This window comes from Diplodia corticola (genome assembly GCF_001883845.1).
Source record: "Diplodia corticola strain CBS 112549 chromosome Unknown scaffold21, whole genome shotgun sequence".
In the NCBI taxonomy this organism is placed as follows: domain Eukaryota; kingdom Fungi; phylum Ascomycota; class Dothideomycetes; order Botryosphaeriales; family Botryosphaeriaceae; genus Diplodia; species Diplodia corticola.
The window spans coordinates 1002-23096 of NW_017971500.1; the positions used below are offsets into that span (position 1 = coordinate 1002).

The window sequence follows — 22095 nt, forward strand, 5'->3', positions numbered from 1 at the left end:
CACCCCGGTGACCCACGTGACGTCACCTGACTCGTCTACAGATAGATAGTCCTCTCGTACGGTCTCTTCTTCGAAGAACCGTACAACCTCTTGTTTACCAATTCAACCCTCTTTCTAAGAACTGTGACAGTTAAGCCCGTCTATATAAAGGGATAGAAGGCGTTAGAATTATAGTTGCCTTATTATTCTACGAAATTTTCTAGTTTTAAGGTGTGACTAAGGTTCGTAAAGTACACCTACCCACCTAAACCAAGTATTCAAGAGCGCTTTAGTCTGTACAAATATGCGAAAATAATGCGCGCTTTAAAACCACCTCCATTCACTAGCTAGAAACAGGAAAACCTAACCCAGCAGCATGCGACGAGGGTCCTCAATGTATTCCTTGATCTATTAAATTCATCAGCGACTGAATGACAAAGTGGATCCCAGTGGATTTATTGAGAACGTACCTTGACCAGGAAAGTAACAGCTTCTCTACCATCAAGCAGGCGGTGGTCGTAAGTAAGAGCAAGGTACATCATAGGGCGGACCTCAACCTTGCCATTGACGGCAACAGGCCTTTCCTTGATGGCGTGGAGACCCAGTACAGCTGTGACGCATCAGATACAGACCGAGAAGAATCTAAGGAGGTGTGCACGACTTACCGGTCTGGGGAAGATTGATGATGGGTGTGCCATAGAGCGAGCCGAAGACGCCACCCTAGATTCTCGTTAGTCACGGTACTACAAGCCGAAGGTGAGTACTTTACGTTGCTGATGGTGAAGGTTCCGCCGGCCATGTCCTCAATGGTTAACTTGTTGTCGCGCGCTTTCTTGCCAAGGTCCGCGATTGACTGCTCGATGCCGATCATGTCCATAGCCCCGGCGTTGCGGACAACAGGAGTAACAAGACCCTTCTCGGTCGCAACAGCGACACTGATGTCGACGTAGTCACGGTAGACGATAGTATCACCGCCATTGGGGCCCTCGATGGATGCGTTGACAGCAGGAACGTCCTTCATGGCAAGCACGCAGGCGCGGGAGAAGGCGCTCATGAAACCAAGCTTGACGCCGGACTTCTTGAGCACATCATCCTTGTAAAGTTTCCGGAGCTCCATCAGCGAGGACATATCGACCTCGTTGAATGTGGTCAGGGAGGCCGCGGTGTTCTGCGATTGCTTGAGACGCTCGGCAATCCGCAGACGCATACGGTTCATTTTCACCTGAGCAAGACAGGGTCAGTTCCGTTAGACTCGCGGTGCAGAGGGTGCAAACTTACACGGCGCTCCTCGCGGCTGCCAAAGGGAGAATCAGTCTTTTTGGACTGCTCCTCCTTCGCGGGAGCGGGCTTCTTCTCCTGCTGCGGCTCAGGCCGAGACTTGGATTCCTCCTTAGGCGGCTCAGGCTTCTTCGAAGGCTCGGGCTTCTTCTCCTCCTGAGCAGTCTCCTGTTTCTTGGGAGCGGGCTCCTTAGGCTCCTCCTTGGCGGTCTCCTCCTTCTTGCCCTCCGGAGGGGCGCCGCCGAGCTCGAGCTTGATGAGGTCCTGGCCAACAGTGACAGTGTCCTCCTCCTTAGCCAGCAGCTCGGCAATGGTGCCAGCCTCAGGGGCATTGACCGAGACATCGATCTTGTCGGTCTCAATGGTGGCAATTTCCTCGTCGAGCTCGACGTAGTCGCCGACACTCTTGCTGAACTGTTTTAGGGTTCCTTCGGTGATGGATTCAGCCATCTCGGGAACCTTGACAATCTTGGAGGCATAGGTGCGGTACTGGGGGAAGAGCAATTGCGGCAGGCGCTGGGAGCTGCGCGGGTAGGCGGCAGCGAAGCGCACCGAGGTGCTGAGGACGCGACGGAAGGACATGGCGACGAGAGGTGGGACGAGGAGCAGCAGAGCTGTGTGCGAGCGGTGCCGAGGGCAGTATGGGGGCACGAGACCAGTGCGGCAGCCAGACGCAGGACGGGAGAGCGTGGACGGAGAGGGGAAGGAGGTGATGATGGGATGAAGAAATGCCTCTTGGCTGTTACCGGCGCAAGGCCTGTGACGAAGGTCAGACCCGCTTAGTCGTCCGGCCCACGCCCGAGGGTACTGCGTCGCGCGCCCGGCTCCTTCCGCCTCGCAACTTCAGTCCATTGAGCAACCGGCAGTTACAGCAGCACCCTGCAAAGCTTCCTTCACCGCGCCGCCCGCCGCCCGCCCCACGCACCACCGCCGTCGTCGTCTGCAGCTGCGTCCGTCTCATCGCGACCTCGGCAACCATGGCGAGCAACAAGGCCGTCGTGCTGTGCGCCCCCCGGCCCGCCCGAACGTCCTGCGAGCTCCACTGACGCGCCGCCAGCTCCCTCTACCGACGCTCCCTGAAGCTCGCCCTCGATTGGGCCGTCCACCGCTACGTGTGGAGGGGCCAGGCCCTGTACATTCGCTCGCTCTTCGAGGCCAATAAGAACATCGTCGAGCCGCGCCAGCAGAGGGTCCGCCGCAATACAGTCTCCCCCGCCCTATGCACGCTTGCTGACGCCTGCCACTAGAAATTGATCGAAGAGACAGAGGGCTTGCTTCAGAAATGGAAGCACCCGGATCCCTACAGGCCTCCTGAGGCACCTGGTGGTATGCTTCCACCTGACCACCCGCTACAGCGACGGTTGCTAATTCTCGTAGGCTCCAAGTACGAGCGCAACTTGCCGACTCCTATCCTCGACCGTAAGCCGATGCCTGTGCCTCCTAGCCTTCTCCAAGTATTGATCTTTTCTACAGCTCCGCCGCATATGACCCTCTGAACAGCTTACATGGACCGTGGCTTCATTGGGTGGTTTTGTAGATTTCATGCTAGCTACTCGGGCCAATCGCAAACGGCGTATTTGTCACACCTCTAAATGATATCTGTGGACAACGCTGCCGTTAATTGGCAGGCCTCGACCTTCAAAAAGCCAGCACATTTCGAGGAGCGTCCGTTCAAACGCTTGACATAACGCAAGCAACACGTTACTGCACGGACTGGTCGGCACATCCTTCGTGGAGAATTGGATGTTTAGACGCAGTCACGAAAAGCAAATCCAGTGATATAGCATAGAGGTTTTTCTGGATGCACTCGACATCACAATTGATCGTGTGCGCATTATCAAGGGTCGAGACACAGTAACTGCCGTACCTGAGGCTCACCAAATTCTGCGTATTGGTCGCTTATAGTAGGGACCCTTGTATTTCCATTCCGCGCCGTTTCCATCAAGCCAAAGCGGAATATCCAATGCCGCCCCCGGCCTCCACCGACCCCAGATCTCCACAGCATGTGAACCCATCAGATTTGCAAATCGCGGGGCTCCGCACCAAATCAACTGTAATTAGAATCATCCAATCACTCAAATCGGAAACGCGTGTGAAATGTAATCGACTCGTCAGATTTCATCCATACCCATGGATGTAATGTACAGCACCTGCCCTATTGCAGTACTCAAAGCCGTAGCCGTGAAACCCAGAACCCATGCCGAAACCCCATTATCGTTAAAGCAAACCGCCAAACCCGCGCCTGGAAAAAGCAGAAGCAGAAGCCGAAAAGAACCGCTTACAGCTCTTGGCTGGGACCGCCCTTGCCGGCCTTGGCGGTCTTCTTGGGAAGGAGGTCTAGAACCGCAGTCAGCAGACAAATCGCGAAAGTAGCACCGATCAAACGTACTCTGGTGAATGTTGGGCAGAACACCACCCTGGGCAATGGTGACGTGGCCGAGAAGCTTGTTCAGCTCCTCATCGTTGCGGATGGCGAGCTGCAGGTGACGGGGGATGATACGGGTCTTCTTGTTGTCACGGGCAGCGTTACCCGCCAGCTCGAGGATTTCAGCAGCCAGGTACTCGAGGACAGCAGCGAGGTAGACGGGGGCACCTGGTTGCGGTTAGAAACACTTCGGATCTCGCGCAAACCCAAAATGACTTACCAGCACCGACACGCTGAGCGTAGTTGCCCTTCCTGAGGAGACGGTGGACACGACCGACGGGGAAAGCGAGACCGGCCTTAGACGAACGGCTATGTAGGGGTTAGAAAATGGATTTCAAACTCGCGGAAGCAGAGCGCGTCGAAAACGCCAGATGCGCAAATCAACATGCAGAAAGCGTTTACAAAGGCGCAGAAACAAGCGGCGAGAAACTTACGACTGCGCGTTGGACTTGCTGCCAGAGGCCTTGCCACCAGACTTTCCTCCAGTCATATTTGCGGTTGGTCTGCTTGAGCGATTAGGCTGGGAGAATAGAATGCGTGGGTCGTCAGTTGACGCGGTGGTCGTGCAATAAGTCGAGCGTAGTGAGATGGAGAGTCGATGGGGGGGAATGGGAGGCGGGCGGCGTGGGCAGCTTATATGAGGGAGCGTCGCGTTCTAGCGATCAACGGCAGCGACGAGGGCTCCGGCGGAGCGCAGGGCGCCAGTCGCGCAGCCGCGCCCGCCGGATAAGCGAGTCCGGAGCTTGCTTGCGGTCTAGCGCCTCGCGCCCCGCACGGGCCTCACAACAAGTGACGCGACGAGCTCTTGCCCGATCACTCGCCGGCCTTTAAGTATTGAGCCCGCCCGCGCGACGCAGCTCCAACTCCGTTTCTCCATCCACCACCCATACCGCTCCATCGCGCCGTCGCACGCAGCTCACCAGCTTACGCCACCAACTCAGCTCTTCAGCTTTTTCGCGCAACTTCAGCTCAATCCGCCAAAATGCCCCCCAAGGCTCAGAAGACTCCCACGACTGGCGGCAAGGCCCCCGCTGGAAAGGCCCCCGCCGAGAAGAAGGAGGCTGGCAAGAAGACTGCCGCTCCCTCTGGCGACAAGAAGAAGCGCACCAAGTCCAGGAAGGAGACCTACTCTTCCTACATCTACAAGGGTGAGCCGCGCGCTCTTCGCACATCCGCGCGCCTTTTCGCGCGCTAAGCTTCGTTACTGACGCGTTTCGCCTCCAGTCCTCAAGCAGGTTCACCCTGATACCGGTATCTCCAACCGTGCCATGTCCATCCTGAACTCTTTCGTCAACGGTATGTTTCCAGCGCATCCGAAAGCGAGCGATCTGGTACTGATAGGCATATAGACATCTTTGAGCGCGTTGCGACTGAGGCCTCGAAGCTTGCCGCGTACAACAAGAAGTCCACCATCTCTTCCCGTGAGATCCAGACCTCGTGAGCAACCCCGTCTTCGCAATTCCCGCGCGCAACACATACTGACTTCTCGACAGTGTCAGGCTGATCCTCCCGGGCGAGTTGGCCAAACACGCCGTTTCGGAAGGCACCAAGGCTGTCACCAAGTACTCTTCCTCCACCAAATAGGTGACTTCATCTTCAGATGCGGTGTTTCAGGGTTGACTTCGGTGGCGAGATGTTCCCTGATTTTTAGCTCACATCAGGGCGGATCGGTTCGGGGACGGTGTTCATGGGTTTTTAATGCGATCATGGGATGGCTTGCTTCATTTTTTCAGGCCGGGTTTGGCTTTACGGACTCATGGTTTTCAGATATCACTGCGCTTGTACATTACGGTCCTCCGAGACAAGCAGTCCGAAAGGAATCGGTACTTCAGAATTTCCCGAGTTTTTCTGTTGAACGTGCCTCCGGGTTCACCCACAAAGTTCTAACATAGTAAGGAACCAAGACTCGGACGTTATTCAACCAGCATCGGGCGCAACCTATTCCCTGGCAGCGAAACGGGACATCCATTGTCGATCAAACAGAGACCCGAGACTCCAGCTTCGCGCCGTCATTGCATACGATTTGGTTACGATACGGTCAAGGCACTGGGGAAATATTGCGAAGGAACAATCTAATTAAATGGTATCCCAACAAGGCCATATTCAACGCCACGGTCACAGTTCATTGCAGCCCTTCGTCATCTTCGTCATCAAACGCCTCCACCTCATCTATTGCGCCCTCGCGCTCCTGCCCGCCATGGATAACGGGCTCCGAATCAGCGACATGGATCACAGGTTTACCCTGCACCTCGGTGACGGCCTTCCTCCAGCTTCTCCAGTCAGCTTCGTCGCGAATGAGATATGCGATCAGCATCGACGGGTCCATCTCCTTTATGTGTAGACGGCGCAAGCGGCGCGTATGACAGGAATCTACGTCTTCCGAGGTATAATCAGAAAGGTCGGAATGGAGAGGAAGGAACGGCCGGGTGTTGTGTGGGTCCAGATAAAAGAAATGAGAGCCTTGTACGCCGACGAAGTAATGTGAAGCCGATGGGCGGCCACTTTGGATGTCAGTGAAGAAGACAGATTTGATATGGGTGGTGCTTACCCAGCAATGCCGATCGACTGAGGAAGTTGCAGCGATGCTTTCAGGGCCTCCCAGTACACCGGAGTGACTCGGTCAATGCCTAGCCTGATGCCAACCAATACCATTGTCGGTCGGAAGGAGCCTTTCCGGTCCTTTGCTGTCTTCATGAAACTGTCCTCATAAACGTCGGATCCATCGCCCGTGATGTATATCCGAAGACCAGCATTCTCGTGTCCGTTCGAGAGAGCTCTGATAGTGGTTAATATCTGTGAGATGGGATGGGCAGAATGAGACTAACTGGATACATCTTGCGGTGGCGGATGGGCCAAACCATTCACCTGGGTGCTTCCCACAAGCTGCTGCACCGTGTTCGACAAAGCGGTGGATGGAGAACGGGGCCTTTGGGTCGTCGGCGAACAAAGAAAGGATCTGTCGCTCTTCTTGGGGGTTAAGGCCTCTCCGCCAGTCTACGTGTGTCAGCGTGCTGCGGGCTTATGGCCGAAGGCGACGATATATACCTCTCCCTAGCCGAAGCACTTGTAGGGCATTCGCCAAAAGACTCTGTCCGGACCTGATCATGCAGCCCCAGCCAGTATCGGAAGAGAAGCCGGTGTGATTGCCGAGCTGGCTTCGGAGGCGTACACCAAAGCTCATGGCGTTGGTAGCGTTAGGGTCCTGAGACCTGGGTATGGCAGGGAAGTTGGAGCGATAAGTTAGCCAGAAGCGGGCTTCGAAGTCGTCTAGAAACGGCGCAGGCCAGCCGCCATCGTTGTCCGCTTCCGACGAGGTATCAGCTGCCCGAGCACTCTCATCTTCACTGCTGTTCTGACTGTTGCCATCGCCGGTTGCCGAGCGAGACGAGGCGGTGGAGCCGTGCGATACGGACAACGGCGGAGCGGGGCGGTCGGCAGCATCGACGCTGGGGGATGTAAGGAAGGATTTGGAGTCATAGGATCTTCCGAGACACCATATGGGAGAAGCTTCTTCGTTTGTGGGGAGCGGATCCCAAAAGTACTGGACCAGGCGCTTGCTGTAGCGGCCGATGTCGACGTTGGCCATAGCGGAGGGCGGGTGTCTTCACCGGAATAGCATCACCAGTAGTGGTCGGAAAGGGTGCCGCCGCGCAGATGGGTGGGAGGTGGGAGCGGGTGGTGGATGCGGGTGTGATGAAGGTGACGGCGGCGCATGCCTAGACAGCTGACCCCAGGCAAAGCTCAGATGGTGGGGAAGGCATGCGGCCGCTCGCCGCCGGTGCCTGATGCGCTGCGGCTGCTCCTGGCGATCCCCAACACATTATGTCAACGCGGCGTAGATGCCCGTGTCACTGCCGCCACCACCGCGGGTTAGTTGGAAGCATACATGAGGCCTCTAGCAGGAGTAGACGGCAGCCGTGGGGGGCTGCTGGGGCGGACAGGCTGCTGGGCGGGCGTCTTACGGCGAGTCATGCACCCGATAAGATAAACAAGTGTTACAAGGGCCGACTGCAGCTCCCGAGCACTCGCCGCTCTTCTTTCTTCCTCCTGCCCCATCGTCAGCCACCTTGCCGGTCTGCGCATCTTCTCATGGTGAACCACGCGCGCAAGGGCGGAGGCCACCGAGGCTCACGTCGAGGCAGAGGTGGTTCTCGCGGGACTTCCACCCCTCGGTCCTTCGCCAGAACCCCCATTGACGGTATGTTGCCCTCTCCGCCACCATTCGCTACCGGCACTCACTCTACCACCAGCTCCGAGCGCCCAGATTTTCTCTCTCCAGGAGGAGGCTCGAAACACCGAACATCGCCACCATCTATGGTCCTCCGAGGTCAAGCTTCGTCACAAAGGCATCAGTTTTGTGAGCGCAGGCAACCTTGCCGGCACACTGCCCGAAGAGTCAGGTTCAGACAAGTCTCCGCTTAATGAGTCTACACCCGATGCACCTACGCCCAACGAGTCGCTTTCAATCCACGATGAGCCCATCGCAGACGCCATTGCACGTTCTGAGAACGCCATGGCGCAGATGCATCTCGAGCCCACTGTCGAAGCTACGGTGTCGCCACCTGCGTCCGCCCTGTTCTTTGAGGATACGGTCGGTTCGAGCTCGCTGGCCATCCCACAACTACCGCCTCCGGTCATACGCAATGCCTCTCCCACCCCCTCCGACTCGAGCGAGGAGATAGTCCTGTTTCGAGGCCGGAACAACGTGAGCATTGTGACGGACTCGGTACAGCCTGTGCAGACAAGCAGCGAGGCCACTGCTCCACCTGCCAAAAATTTGCCGGTCGAACCGGCAGCTCCGTCTCAGCCCACTAGAAAGGTTCAAGATCGTGATACATCTGCTCGCCGTTCACCTCGACAGAACAGCCACCACCGGTACAGTTCTGAACCAGATGACGAGGCTCTTGCAGACTACATTGAGAATATCCAAGCACAGGAATACGATGATGCAGGCGAACTCGTTACCGGAAGCGTCTACGCCACCTCACGCCTTACACAGCGGGCTTTGGGGCTAATGGACGATCACGAATTGGAGGACGCCATCAACCAGAGCGCCGCTCAGACGATAGACCAGAAAAACCCTCATAAAACGGATTGGGACTCTTCCCACCTTGAGGATTTTGACAATATCAGCACCTCGTCTGAGGTTTTTGTTCGTGTTGATCGCATACTTCGGAAACGGACGCGGTCGAGTGGGCTGCAATATCTTGTTGTTTTCGACAACTCTGATGAGGATGAGGCTCGATGGATCCCTGTTTCTAGATTAACTCGAGAACACGACAAGAACCTCGTGGCTGCCTTCGAAGAGACCATCGCAAACGTCACACTTGGCAACGAGCCTGATACCTCGGAGACTTGGTCTGATGAGAGCGTAAACGACGATGACGATGACGATGACGATGACGACGAAGATGAGGACGACGACGACGATGTGGACCTCGAAGACGAAGAAGATCTTATTCAGAGAAGGATAGAGCGTATGAGCGATGAAAAGCTTGCGCGCTTGTTTGCGAAGCAAGAAGAGCTGGGAATTGGTTCAAATGATCTCCTTCTGTTCGATGGTGATGATGACGATGATATCGAGATTGATGATCTCGGCGGTGGGAATCAGCACCACGTGCTGCCGACGACCCGGGGAAGGAAACAGAAATCGAAATCAAAGCGCGCTGGAGGTAGCTTCCCGTCAGCGACTCTGATGGCCGATGTACTGGAACAAGACCCCTACGACGGCTTCGATATCATGGATTTCGAAAGGCCGAGCCTTAAGAAGAAAAAGAAAGGTAGGGCAGTCGGCCTGCCCTTCGACCTGTCAGATGACGATCTTTCAGCTCAGCTCGTCACCTCCTGGGAAAACGATCGCGATAAGAAACGTCTCAAGAAGCAAGAACGGGCGGAACTGCGCTCCCAGGGTCTGCTTGGAAAGAAGAACAAGTTCAAGGCTGACTTGAATGCTAAGTACAACGAGGGTATGACATTCACTCAGATCAGAGAGGAGATCAAAGTGTTTTTGGACTCGTCCAGCCAGAGCAGGCCTTTCCCTCCCATGGACAAACGCGACCGTGCCGCACTTCACCAGTTGGCAGGGGCTTTGGGCCTTACTTCGAGGTCCATTGGCTCTGGGACTTCGCGCTTCACTACCCTCATAAAGACGTCGCGTACGAAGGAACTTAACGAAATGTCGTTTGCCAAAATCACTGCAAGGTACCAGAACCGCTTCCTCCAACGCATGGACAAACGTGATGGAGGCAAGAGATCCGGCGGCGGAGGCGGAGGGGGCAGGTATGCTGCCGTGTCCTATCAAGACGGTGACGTCGTCGGTGCATCCGCACCGGAAATTGGTTCGGACAACAAGGGACGGGCCATGCTTGAGAAGATGGGCTGGAGTTCTGGTACAGCGCTGGGTGCTATCAACAACAAGGGTATCCTTCAACCAGTGACACATGTTGTCAAAACTACGAAGACAGGCCTGGGTTAACACAACATGCTTTTGTCCAATATGCCAGATTGTCTGCCTGGTATCTCGGGTTCGTCTCATGCCAATAGCTTTTTCCCTCGCAAGAGCGACTTTTTGTAATTTTATACCGTGCAGGCGAAGGGCAGTACGGATTCATGAGCAGAGTGAACGCAGAATGTGTGCTTTATTAGGAGCATAACTGATGTCTCCAACAATGGACCTGCGAGGTTACTTGCATCGTTGCGGTCAATCTGGTCTCGGATGGTGTTCTTAATCAGCATGGCCTCAGAGGGAGGGGGGGCATTTAGACGTACAGATAATAGAAAATGCTGCTTGGTAATATGATGAATGGTGCTCTAACGATAGTAGCTGACTTATTTTAATGCCCCACACTGCGAGCACAGTGATTAAATCCTGGCAAGATCATATTATACACGGAAACAAATATGCATATTAGTATTACTATTCGCATTTATTGCCGAGACTCTATGTAAGCTTCAGGCCGACAGGAATAACCTTCGCCAACTAACCCGGAACTCATCAAATATAGATCTCGATGACGGCAAGACTTTGTCAACACAAGGGTATCTCTTCGTACTAGCAAGAGGTAAATTGGATTTACCGAAAATGGACGGACTGTTAGATGTATGGGGTTAATAATCCAATAAGATATACGCTGGGATTTAGAGGACTAACACCGGGAATGTATATATATTAATTAGAGTATCGATCTTGAGGGAGTGGGTGGCTTTTCTACCTAGTCCCCGGACGTAACTCGTGTAACCGTTCATAGAGCAGACGTGCCCGCTCTGGAAGTGAGTAAAAGCACAAAAAACACTTCAAACAGGCAAAAATTTGCCAATATATCACCATCGGCGCAGTAGAAAAGGGTAGTTGGTTTAAGTGGGTTGAGCTGGCGCAACGTGGGTGCAATTAAGCTAAGACATCGAAGCGGAGATAATTTTCGAGGCACAGCAGTTTTTCTGTATATGGCCGTTAGAAGTATAGAGTGGTTCCATTTATGATATTGTGCTATGGAAATGTTGTTCCCATGTAACGTGATACAAAGGGAAACGCTTGCATACCACAGCATAGCCACGAGGCCACATCATGAATACAAAGGCTTGTTTCAACCGGACAACACCGTGCACAGCATTTCGTCGCACAGTAGGTGTTGGTCGCATGCTGGTAATATTCCATTATAAGAACCAACGTATATCTACTAGCCTAACCCTAAGAACTATCCGCTATCAGATACACGAACACCTTGTTTACCAAAATACAAACGGCAGAATCGAGCAGGGCTAAGAAAAGGAACAGGGTATGTGAGTACGATGAACTGGAAGCTAATCAAGTGATATCCACACGCGTGCCCCACACCTTTTTTTTTCAGGGTACCAAAATCAAATGAAGGGAAGGAAATGAGCACAACGCCGTGTGTAAATGCAGAACGCCCTCCCAGATGCAGTATATGAACCACTCTGCGCTCCGGCCATCTTTCAAATATAAACCTTGAATACATAGTTAGAAGTAGAAATCCCTCGGGAAATGAAGCCAGTTGCTTATTGTCTGTCGTTCTCGGGAGGCTCTTCGCCGGGCAAAAGGATCTCGTGGCCAGTGCCGTTACGAACCCAGAAACTGGAAACGCAGCCAATGCAACTGACGGCTGCGACAAGCCACCAGGCGACACCGACAATGCCCTTTTCCAAGCCGACACCGTACCAATAACCGGCGGCAATAGGTCCTACCGTGCGGAAAGTCGAGCTCACGCTCTGACCGATTCCGTGGATTGTGGCCAGGACACTCGGGTGTGGGCTGGAGTTGTTGAGCAGGATGATGCTGGCGGGAAGAGCGAAAGTACGCGCGGTCACCTGGAGGGTGAGAATAAGGCTGATGCCGACCCACACCCAAAACCCTGTTGCGGGACTTGGCGCCGGTGTTGGCGAGGGCAAGAGAGACAGATAGGGTGCCAAGAAATACGCCAGCGGGAAAAGAAAAAGCGAGTAGCGGAAGCAACGCATCAGGCCGAACCGCGTGTTCGCCCAGGGGTATATGGAAAGCTGCAGGAAAAGGCCAACGATTCCAAGAACAGCTAGAGCAAAGCCAATGGCGGCAGGCTCAAAAGCAAGACCGCCGCTGAAGATGAAGGGATTGGATCGCTTGATGAAGCGAGCCGTGATGTCAACCGCAGGTCTGTCGGTGGAAAGGTACACAATCCAGAGACTGGAAAAAGCACTGCAGAGCAGATTAGCGGGATTGAAACACCGAGAGGGCTTGCATGGGACATACCCCATGTGGAAGTCGAAAATCGCAATCGAGAGCAGGACCCATAACACGTTGGCGGTCCAGATACGACTGAATGGCAAGACCTGGGGGCGCTTAGACATGCTCGGTTTTTCGCCGTGGCGAACCGAGGAAAGCTCGACAGCGTCGTCGTCCATGCCGGCGAGCAGGCCGTCGGAGGCGTTGTCGACAAGGCGGTATTGATGGGCATTGGGCGACGTGAAGCGAGAAAAGAAATTTTTCACAAGGTCCATGAAGCTGGGTAGCGGAACCTTGGAGTTGCGGATGCTCGCCAGCGTCTCGGTGAGCAGGAAATGGACGGCAACGGCCTCGAGAACGAGGAGGATGGCGCAGAGGAGGTTTGGCATGGCGTAGGGGTATTTCTCCATCCATTGGACGCCGTCGACGCCGCCAAAGACGGAGGCCGGGCCGAACAGCTTGGGGTATGCGGCGACAGGCTCGACGAGCAGGCCGCTGAGGACTGCGGAGCGGCGGTTAGCAGGCGGAGAGCACGTGGGCGGGGAAGTAGGGGAGGGCAGCGTACTGGGACCGAGGATGTTGGCAACATTGAAGGCCAGCGGGAGCAGCAGGAAGGCGCGCGAGTGGAAGCGCTTGTCGACCGTTTCGGCAACCATGGTCCTAGCGGAACCGATGGTACCGTTGATGGCGCCACCCATCATGCGCCAGAAGGTGGCCTGCAGAAAGGTTTGCGAGAAGCCGACGCCCAGGCACGAGAAGGCGGTGCCGACGAGGCCGATTAGCAGCACGCGCTTGCGGCCGCACCATGGGGCGTCGGCGACGCGGCCCCAGACAACGGCGGTGACAATCTGGGTGGCAGTGAAGCTGCCCTGCAGCACGCCGGCCTGATGCGAGATGGCCGAGTCGGGCAGGGCGGGGTCGAAGGACTTGAGCTGGTGGACCATGTAGGTCTGCAGCGAGGCCATCTGGAAGAAGTCGACGAAGCGCGAGATGGCCAGCACGGCGAGCTGGCCCTTGTGCGGCAGCGTGGCCCAGCTGGCGGGCGGCGGCTTGCAATGCTCGATGGGCGTGTCCATGTCGGCGGGCGGGTCAAGCTCGAGGCGGCCGAGAGAGATGGAGCGAGCATGGGGATGCACGCCGGAACCATGGCGCTGATGAGCTTTGTGCTGGCGGAGGGCGGCGCCGGTAGACGAGTCAGCGGGCTCGGCCTGCGAGGTGGTTCTGCTGCGCATCGTCGGGAGTGGAGGTGACGACGGAGGAGACATGGGCGCGGCGCGAGGGTGATAGGACGTACGAATAGGCCGGCGACGCACCAGCGGTGGGGCGCCCCGTCAGCTCGTCGCAGTTGCATACGTACCGTCGCACGCGCCTGCGCTTCAGGCCCAGGCTTGGCACTGCTTGGCGACACGGGCGCGCGACATTGCAGGGGCCGCCGCCCGCCAGCCCGTGCGGCCGCGCAATCAACCTCACGGCCATCCAAATCCGCCGCGCCGATCGCCTCCGCATCCAGCCCGGCGTTGCGACGCGCGCCAAAAGCTTGGGAAGGCTTGTGTTGGGGCCTATCAATAGCACCCGCCGCGCCTGAACTGCGACGCTTTCGGCAGTGCGCCCGCCGCCCTGCGCCGCACTCGCGTCACCAGCTGCCGTGTCGCCGCGAGCTGCAGCCCAGCCAGCCCGGCCAGCCCGGCCAGCCCAGCCACAACCGCGCGCTGCGTGGCCGTCAAGCCACCAGACGCCGACGAACGCCATCCGACGCCATCTCAAACTGCCGTACGATCCGTACCTCGCGCCCAAACGCCAACGCCGCCAGCACCCCACACCACTGTCTCGCCGTCACAAGATATGCCCTCGGCTCGCGCAGCAAAGTCGGATCCCGCGGCTTTGCAGTGCTCAGATTAGCATTACTGTTGTTTGCTCTATTCTGTCTATGTACATCACACCTTCTGTGACGTCTCACAACCCCGACTCCGCATCCCCCACTCGCTTATACTGTTGCAGCATCCGCTGCCGTACCCCGTCCGCGCCGAGCACCTCCTGCAGCCCCGCCGCGCGCTGCTGCAGCGAACGCTGCCAGCCGGACACGCCCCGCATCGCCCGGTGCTTGTAGAGACAGAGCGCGAGCAGTGCCACCACCGCCACGCCCACGCCCAGCGGGCCCGCGATGCTTGCAATGCTCGCTCCCATCGACATCGGCAGCCTCAGGTAGTAGTTCCCGCTGTTGAGGCCCGTGTTCCAGTTCGCTCCGCCGTTGGCCACAAACGGCGCGTGCGCTTCGATGACCTCACCCTCCGCGAGCTCTGGGTGCTGCTGGCAGCTCCAGTCGTCGCACGACGGCATGAGGCCCGCCGACGGCACAAACGTCTTGGTGACGGCCGAGCGCCGCAGCACGTTGCCGCCCTGGTCCAGCGCCTCTGCAAACGCATACGGCTTGACTGTCTCAATGCGCAGCCTCGTCTCGAACCCGCGCTTGGTCGCGTTGCCCACAAACTCCCACGGCCCGCTCGCGTCGTTGGCCGCGTAGAATTGCCACGAATCGACCTCGGTAGCGCCGTTCCACGATACGTAGAAGACCATGCCCGCAACGCTGGTTCCCGTGCGCGAGTACGTCCATAGCGCCGGGCTGTCCCGCGGCGTGCCCGACCATTCGAACTTGTACACGCGGTAGTTGACCACGCCCGATTCGGGTTGCGCGAGCTTGCCATACATGACGGCCTCGCCCGTAGGCAGATGCTCCGAGAAGAAGGGGTTGTTGCCCCACCCAATCATGACGTGGCCGTCCTTGAGAACCTGCATGTTGCCCTGCGACCCCGACAGCAGCCCTCCCGCCGCCTCCGGAGCCAGCCATTCCTGGAGCATCGACGCGGTGCGGTCGACGTGGTTGATGGCGATGGTCATGCCGCGCGACCAGGGGTTCGTCGTATTGTAATGATTGCTGGCATTGTCAAAGAGGGAAAGGACCGTGTGCGTCGAGTTCTCCTTCAGCCAGCGCGCATGGTGTTGGCTGGAGAAGTGCAAGTTGAGGTTGTGGAAGCTGGGGTTCGCGCCGTTCAGCTCCCAGATGACGTGCCCGTCCTCGCCCGAGACCTTGTACACGGCGGCCATGTGCCGGGATGAAATGAGATAGTCGCCATCCTCATTCTTGTCGATGGAGTTGATGTGGAAATAGTCCCACGGCGAGTTGCGCGAGCGACCGTCCCCGCTGGTGTCGGTGGTGGCGGGCAGAGTGTAGCTGAAGCTTGGTGACACATGGTCCAGGGCGCGCCACTCGAACACCACATCATTGGTCTCGACGTCGACTTCTTGGAAGACGCTGTCGACGATCCAGCCCATGCCTCGCTCGATTCCAAAGGGCGCCAGGTCGTACTGGCGGGTCTGGTAGACGGTCATCAGCGCCGTCTTGCCGCCAGGAAGCACGCGGAACTCGTGCATGTCGGCCTGTGCGGTGGATCCGCCGCTCTCGACCGTCTTGATGACGCGGTACTCGTTGTTCATGATCATGCCGTGGCCACGGGCAAAGCCTTGGTACTGCTCGCCCTGGTAGAAGCAAAGGTGGTCCTCGCCCTGGTAGTCGCAGACTCGGGGCGCGTGGCCGACCATGGGGCCCATGAGACCAGCTCCGGACCACACAAGGTTCTGCGGATGTCAGCGGATGGCAGTCGGGCGCGGGCAAGGCAGAGGACGCACGCCATAGTTGTCGTAAATGTAGGGCCCCGGGTCGACGTTGCGGTAGGGCGAAAGAAAAATGTAGCCGGGCGACACGAAGTCGGGCCACAGCACGTCGAACTGTATTATAGGGGCATGGATCTCGGGTCTCTGCAGCTGGGGTTAGCAACGGCGCTGGCGGCGCTGGTTGCGGCACGCACCGAGTGGAAGAAAGATGTAGGCGAGGTGTCATTGTTCAGGTCGGCGCGGGCAGAAGCAATAAACGAGAGGAGCAAGGCAACGGCGAGCAGAAACGAAGTCATGGAAGGAAAGGCTGGTGTCGGCGACATGGCAAAGGTGCAGTTACGGAGCGAGGTGGCTGGTCATTGAAGAAGCCACACCCCTCTGCAGCAGAACAAAAAGCAGACGCCGGGCTGGGATGACGCGGATGCGGCCAGACGAAATGCAGCGCGCGCGCCCTGAGCGCCTTACGCAGCCAGGCTGGAGAGGCGGGCCCACCACGCAGAGACGCGCATCCCTGGTCGCCAGCGATCACCACGCCGCGCCCCGAACGAGATTAGAGGCCTGCCCCCACCCGGCCCATCGCAATCGGAATCCCACCGCCAGCGCTCGCCGCTCGTCCTCCGCACCAGGAGGGCATGGAGACTGGAGACGCGCCACGGCCCACCCAAGCTCACGCGGCCTGCCACCGCAACTCTTGGCGCCGCGACGCCCGCCTCGCCTGCCGGTCCGCCCGCCACTCGCCGTTGCGTTACAATCGCCCGCGCCCAGACGCAGTCGCCAGGGATGCTCGTCACGTCGGATCAAGCGGCACCAGATGTCCAGACATGTAACTGCATTTGAAGTGAATTGCCTACGGAAGCCCTGTCCGTGGCTGTTCTGACATGACCCTGCGCCAAAAAGAGCTGCCCGCCGTGTCCCTGATGCCAACTCCGCGTCGCCAGTTTTGGAAAGATAACATATTAACAACGATAAGCCCCCAACCCGGCGCGTGAATCAAACTCAAGCCAAGAGAGAAAGAAAAGAAATCAACACCGCCGGCGTCTGCGTCTGCGTCTACGAGCTGCCGAACAGCCGGTGCCCGAAGTAGCGGTGCAGCGTCATCGACGCCGCCAGCACCGTCGCTGCCGCGCCGCCTCCGACGACCAGCATGCGGAAGGCAACGTTGCACATCTGCGCCCTGTTGCGTGCCCGGCACCTGTCGACGAAGCCGTCCGTGTCGTTGGTGTGCGGGAACTTCTTGTCAGGCACCGGCACCTCGAGGAACTCGCACAGCGGCTCCCAGCCCTGGCCCATGCGGTACTCGAGCAGGCGCTCCGGCGGCACGAGCTTACGCACCTCCTCGTAGTGCTCGTGGTAGACCTGCTTGCCGTACTTCTTGAAGTCGCCCTTGAAAAAGCTGGTCCAGAACTTGTACAGCATGGGCTGGTAGAGGCCGGAACCCCAGTCCCACTTGGCAACCATCTTCAACTCCGGGTCGTTGGCGCGCCAGTCGACCGTCTTGAGGCAGGAGCTGCATCTCTGATTAGCGCCTGCAGTCCAGTCACGCTCCCTCAATCGACTTACGCGTGCCAAGAGTCAACGTCGCGGGTGGTCAGAATGATCTTGGCCTCGGGATAGGCCTCGATCAGCTCCTTCGCGAAGGCAATTGCCGGCCAATCGCAGAGAGACTGCAGTGTCGTTAGCCGCTGGCTTGGCAGTTCATCAGGGCGAAGGGTAGTAGTACCTGACAGTGGCCGAGGAGCTGGTCCCACTGTTCACGGCCGAAGTGGCCAACGCCGTCGTACTTGTAGGCAAGAGCGTCCCTCCACAAAAGGGCATCAGGCGGGTTCTCAACGCTGACGGCCATCATGTGGTAGGTGTCGTTGAACCCAAGGTCGCGCAGGGCATCGCGAAGGGCTGCGGGCAGCGGTCAGCAGTCAGCGCCACCAGCCTGAGGCATGGTGTTGGTTGTTGCTACTCACAAGCAGTGCCGGTGCGGCCCAGGCCCAGACACATGACCCTCATGGGCACGGTACGCTTGCATTGCCGGCGGTCGATGTCGGTGTCGGCGGTGAAGATGTCGGTGATGGGCTTCGGGGTGTATTGGTCGGCGAACGTCATGATGGCGGGGGCTTTGGGAGGCGAAAGAGCGACAGGACGTGAGGAGAGAAGCGAAGGCTGATAGTAGGTGTCTTCTTGGAAAGAGCGGAATGTACAAGAACAACCAGGGCTGGGCAGGCCACCACTTCCCGCCACGGGCATTCATATATATTGGGGCCATTGGAGCTGGGCAGTGCGCACTTCTCAAACGTTTCATGACATCGGTGGCCAGGGACCCAGGGCAGGCTCCACCGGCGGACACATTTCGATCGCCGCGCGTCGAGAAGGCCGCTCCCCTCCAGCGTGCGCCGCCGGGGTGTGGCAGTCGTCAGCTGTGAGGCGGCTTGCGCGCCCAGACGCACCCCTGAGCGCTGGCAAGGGCAAGTATCGACGCCTGCATGACGGCCACGGTACCGGGCGCGTGCAGCGGGCCGGCGGCTGCAGCGACGCCGAGGAAGTACGACTGGCGCAGCGGGCGAGGCAGATGAAGAGCTTACGCGGGCCACAGCAGGCGTGGGCGGTCGTCGCACACTAGGACGATGGTTGCGCAAGCCCGCTGGCGGCCAGGGCGCGGCCTGCCCGAAGCGGCGACGCGGGCGTGCTTCAGGACATTTTGCCGGCGGCCAATGCCAGCGCGGGCGGGTGCATGGGCTGACGGGGGGGGGGGGAGCGTGCACGGGCGAGGAAGGCCTTGAAGCTGGCACGCTGGCCGTGTTGGACGCCTCCAGGAGACGGGCGGATGCCAAGGCCGCGTGAGGCAGAAAACGCTCCCCGCCGGCGCGTCATTGGCCGGCAGATCACATTGCACCGGCCCATCTCAGCGAAACATTCTGGACGCCGCCTGCTCCGCGCTGATGACGGCCTCGTTTCATCTTCAGGAGTCGCTTCTTCGCTCCTCCCCGCCGCGGCAATGATTGCACCCGGAAAGGCCAGCTGTCACTCGCTCCTGCCCATCTCTGCCCATTCCGCGTCGCACCAGGCCCGCCTTGGCGTTTGCTCCTACTGTGTAAGCGCTGCGAGCCCGGAACCCTGAGCCCGGAACCAAGGGGAGAGCAGCACACTGGCAGCGCGACTACGGTGCGCCGCGCCGACGTGTTTCCGCGCAGCTTCCCCAGAGTCGCACACTCGCACCGCACCGCCGGCCCACCACGCTCCGTGCACCCGCCGGTAGGATACCCTTCGACGTGCGACCGCCCTCTCCCACCGACACGAGCGCGACGATCATGCCGCTCTCCTGCCAGAACCCGTCGTCGCTCCGCCGGCCTTCGCTTCAAGTACGAAGGCGCCCCCCAGCACCGCGCCCCCCGGCGTCGAGTGCGCACGCTGGGCCCCGGACGATGGCCGTCGCCCCGGCTGCGGCGCGGGCCTGCTGAGACAAGCGCAACGGCCCGCGCGGTCGAGGTGCGGTAGAGGTGAGGTCAGCCTTATGATGTGCAAGGTCGGATGCGGTCCAAAGCCACATTGCGGGGTGCAGAGTGCCGTGTTGCTTAGCATCGTAGCTCCAGATGACATTTGTCCCATTGCAGCAATTCGATTTGCCAGACGAGCCCTTGCGTTACCTCGTTGGGGGACACAGCTTGATGTCGCCATATGTCGCCATCCTCGCCGTGAGCCTGCCAAGCCTCCGCCGCGTTGCCGCGCCAACTACCGACAAAGCTTGCAAACACAGCGAGTCCATCACTACCACCACCGCCGCAAACCACAACCACCGTCACCGACTATCCCCAGCTCAATACCCCACAGCCCGCCCGCAATGGCCCGAGCCCGCTATGCGAGCAGCGACGAGAGTAGCGACGATGAGCTGCCAGCTCTCTCCGAAATCCTCAGCAGGCGCCGTAACGCAAAGTCTGCACGTCACCAGCCGCCATCCTCATCTGGGCACGTGAGCGAAAACTCACCGTCCAGAGCCAAAACGGCGAACAGTGATGTGCACGCAGCCTCTGTCAAGCCTGTTTCCAGAGACTTTCCCAAGCCCACTGGGCTGTCGCTTGTCCAAAAAACCAACAGCACACCCGTCGCCCCAAGACGTCAACGCCTGCTGAAGCCTGCCTTTGTAGACAGTAGGCTTGCGCGACCGGTGACTGCGGAAACTATCGGATCCATTGCATCCCTTGACGAGACCCGCCAGCCCTTCTACGAGCGCCTCCCAGTCGCGAAACGCGCACCTGCCAGGGCAGTCAAGAAGACTTCAAAGTACCCTGTGGACGAGACTTCAGATACGAGCAGTACTGTGCAAGAAGACTCACCCTGCATTTCAGAGTCCCAATCCGACGAAGATGTCGAGGGAAGTTCATGGTCAGCATCGCAGAGTGACTCTGACAAGTCTCTCACCGAGGATGTCCATGACGAAGCCGCGAAATGGGTGCAGTTGCTATCGCCAAATCCCGGGGGATCTAAAGTTGACTCCCCCTCTCCTTTGGGAGATGTTCCCCGAGACGGCCTGACATCTGAGTCGAGTATTCCACCGTATGAGACCCCGTCCATCAGTGCTTCGACGGACCCGCCTGTTCTGCGGAAATCCAATCCCAGCTCTGCAGTCTTTGAGCGACCACCTAGTTCTTCCTCGGACGATTTCAACGCCGTCTTGAAATAGTGAGAATAGTATCCATCCTATATTGAGCTTAGCGTACTAACAACCCACCCACAGCTCCCCTCCTCGAAGCCGATCACCTCATAAGGTCACACACCACTCCAATCGCCCTCTTACTCCACCTCCTCTGGTCAGTCCAGGAAGATCACGCTTGCTATCTCCCAAAAAGTCCCGTATCCCGACACCACCGCATCGACCAAGCCTAGACGCCTTCTGGTCCCCAGATGTGGTCAACTCGTGGAACGACCTGCATTCACCTCGCAAAGTACTGCAATCTCCCCAAAAACCAAGGTTTGGTTCTCTCAGTGATGAGCAAGCCTTCCAAATATCAGCGCAGAAAAAAAGTCCTACCAAAAAAGACCCAATCCGCAAATCGTTCGAGCAGCGAAAGCACCAATTGGCCAAAGACTTCCTTGATGAGCTTGATACAACAATAACTCAAGGGCAAATATCATCACTTACAGCCGAATCAGGAGGTGTAAAGCTGATTTGGAGCAAGACCCTAAACACGACCGCTGGAAGAGCAAATTGGAAGAAAGAGAGTGTCAAGATTCAGGAAACTGGCATTTCCTCTGTGCAACACCGGCACCATGCGAGCATCGAGCTTGCAGAAAAGGTCATCGATGACGAAGGTAGTGCAACCAAAACGACGTTTTCTCTCGAATATACTAAGTACTCTGTGTTAGATCGCCTTATCAATGTCATAGCACACGAATTTTGTCATCTCACAAATTTCATGATCAGTAACGTCCGAGACAACCCGCACGGAAAAGAGTTCAAGGACTGGTATGAAGCTTGGGTGGATGTCCCTGTTTTGTGAAAGGCCATGCTGAGCAATCTATTACAGGGCCAAAAAGGTTACGCGTGCCTTCGGCCACCGCAATGTTAATGTCACGACAAAACACACTTACGCCATTGACTACAAATACGTGTGGACATGTGTAAGCTGCGGTCATGAGTTCAAGCGCCATTCAAAGTCTATCGATCCAACAAAACACCGGTGCGGCTCATGTAAGTCAGATCTCATGCAAACGAAGCCAGCTGTGCGGCGGAAGGATCCGACCAAAGGTCCAAATGGGTACCAAATATTCATGAAGGATAACTTCCAAAGGATCAAGCGGGAAAACGAGGGCAAAAGTCACAAGGATATCATGGAGATCCTTGGAAGGGAATACAAGGATTCCAAGGCCAAACAAGCGAAAGCTATGGATGTGCAGGATGGTTTGAAGGGCGTTACTAGAGCTGTCGAAGCAGTTACTCTAGATGATTAGACCATCAGGGCGGCTGTGCTCTTCGAGCTGGTAATCCTGGCGCGCTTCGCAGCTTGGACTAGATACTATCGAGATATAGGCCTAAATCTTG

General features: G+C 57.6%; 10 protein-coding genes across 10 annotated transcripts; 4 read left to right on the forward strand and 6 right to left on the reverse strand.

The window, feature by feature from the left end:
- Nucleotides 1–342: 342 nt before the first annotated feature.
- BKCO1_210001 (dihydrolipoamide succinyltransferase) lies at nucleotides 343–1839 on the reverse strand (the record flags this gene model as incomplete). Its single annotated transcript, XM_020272607.1, has 5 exons — nucleotides 343–387; nucleotides 450–589; nucleotides 645–699; nucleotides 749–1201; nucleotides 1258–1839. 5 exons carry the CDS (start codon nucleotides 1837–1839, stop codon nucleotides 343–345), a joined length of 1275 nt encoding a protein of 424 aa, XP_020130992.1.
- Nucleotides 1840–2234: 395 nt separating this feature from the next.
- Nucleotides 2235–2753, forward strand: BKCO1_210002 (nadh dehydrogenase 1 beta subcomplex 9; the record flags this gene model as incomplete). The annotated part of the gene is made up of 5 exons (XM_020272673.1): nucleotides 2235–2260; nucleotides 2315–2447; nucleotides 2505–2583; nucleotides 2635–2676; nucleotides 2731–2753. 5 exons carry the CDS (start codon nucleotides 2235–2237, stop codon nucleotides 2751–2753), a joined length of 303 nt encoding a protein of 100 aa, XP_020130994.1.
- A 782-nt stretch (nucleotides 2754–3535) lies between these two features.
- On the reverse strand, nucleotides 3536–4172 carry BKCO1_210003 (histone h2a; the record flags this gene model as incomplete). Its single annotated transcript, XM_020272684.1, has 4 exons — nucleotides 3536–3594; nucleotides 3647–3850; nucleotides 3903–3991; nucleotides 4117–4172. 4 exons carry the CDS (start codon nucleotides 4170–4172, stop codon nucleotides 3536–3538), a joined length of 408 nt encoding a protein of 135 aa, XP_020130993.1.
- A 492-nt stretch (nucleotides 4173–4664) lies between these two features.
- BKCO1_210004 (histone h2b) lies at nucleotides 4665–5266 on the forward strand (the record flags this gene model as incomplete). Its single annotated transcript, XM_020272695.1, has 4 exons — nucleotides 4665–4830; nucleotides 4907–4978; nucleotides 5032–5119; nucleotides 5176–5266. 4 exons carry the CDS (start codon nucleotides 4665–4667, stop codon nucleotides 5264–5266), a joined length of 417 nt encoding a protein of 138 aa, XP_020130996.1.
- A 538-nt stretch (nucleotides 5267–5804) lies between these two features.
- On the reverse strand, nucleotides 5805–7268 carry BKCO1_210005 (cysteine protease atg4; the record flags this gene model as incomplete). The annotated part of the gene is made up of 4 exons (XM_020272706.1): nucleotides 5805–6183; nucleotides 6231–6458; nucleotides 6508–6676; nucleotides 6728–7268. 4 exons carry the CDS (start codon nucleotides 7266–7268, stop codon nucleotides 5805–5807), a joined length of 1317 nt encoding a protein of 438 aa, XP_020130995.1.
- Nucleotides 7269–7771: 503 nt separating this feature from the next.
- BKCO1_210006 (r3h and g-patch domain-containing protein) lies at nucleotides 7772–10157 on the forward strand (the record flags this gene model as incomplete). The annotated part of the gene is made up of 2 exons (XM_020272716.1): nucleotides 7772–7880; nucleotides 7933–10157. The coding sequence occupies 2 exons, from the start codon at nucleotides 7772–7774 to the stop codon at nucleotides 10155–10157; spliced, it is 2334 nt and encodes a 777-aa protein (XP_020130998.1).
- Nucleotides 10158–11698: 1541 nt separating this feature from the next.
- Nucleotides 11699–13663, reverse strand: BKCO1_210007 (mfs transporter; the record flags this gene model as incomplete). Its single annotated transcript, XM_020272727.1, has 3 exons — nucleotides 11699–12371; nucleotides 12426–12900; nucleotides 12964–13663. The coding sequence occupies 3 exons, from the start codon at nucleotides 13661–13663 to the stop codon at nucleotides 11699–11701; spliced, it is 1848 nt and encodes a 615-aa protein (XP_020130997.1).
- Nucleotides 13664–14351: 688 nt separating this feature from the next.
- BKCO1_210008 (arylsulfotransferase protein) lies at nucleotides 14352–16390 on the reverse strand (the record flags this gene model as incomplete). Its single annotated transcript, XM_020272738.1, has 3 exons — nucleotides 14352–16031; nucleotides 16083–16211; nucleotides 16262–16390. The coding sequence occupies 3 exons, from the start codon at nucleotides 16388–16390 to the stop codon at nucleotides 14352–14354; spliced, it is 1938 nt and encodes a 645-aa protein (XP_020130991.1).
- Nucleotides 16391–17117: 727 nt separating this feature from the next.
- BKCO1_210009 (nad dependent epimerase) lies at nucleotides 17118–18164 on the reverse strand (the record flags this gene model as incomplete). Its single annotated transcript, XM_020272749.1, has 4 exons — nucleotides 17118–17574; nucleotides 17628–17731; nucleotides 17788–17960; nucleotides 18026–18164. 4 exons carry the CDS (start codon nucleotides 18162–18164, stop codon nucleotides 17118–17120), a joined length of 873 nt encoding a protein of 290 aa, XP_020130990.1.
- A 1732-nt stretch (nucleotides 18165–19896) lies between these two features.
- Nucleotides 19897–22004, forward strand: BKCO1_2100010 (hmg box-containing protein; the record flags this gene model as incomplete). Its single annotated transcript, XM_020272608.1, has 4 exons — nucleotides 19897–20735; nucleotides 20791–21365; nucleotides 21420–21519; nucleotides 21581–22004. The coding sequence occupies 4 exons, from the start codon at nucleotides 19897–19899 to the stop codon at nucleotides 22002–22004; spliced, it is 1938 nt and encodes a 645-aa protein (XP_020130915.1).
- Between the last annotated feature and the right edge of the window lie 91 nt (nucleotides 22005–22095).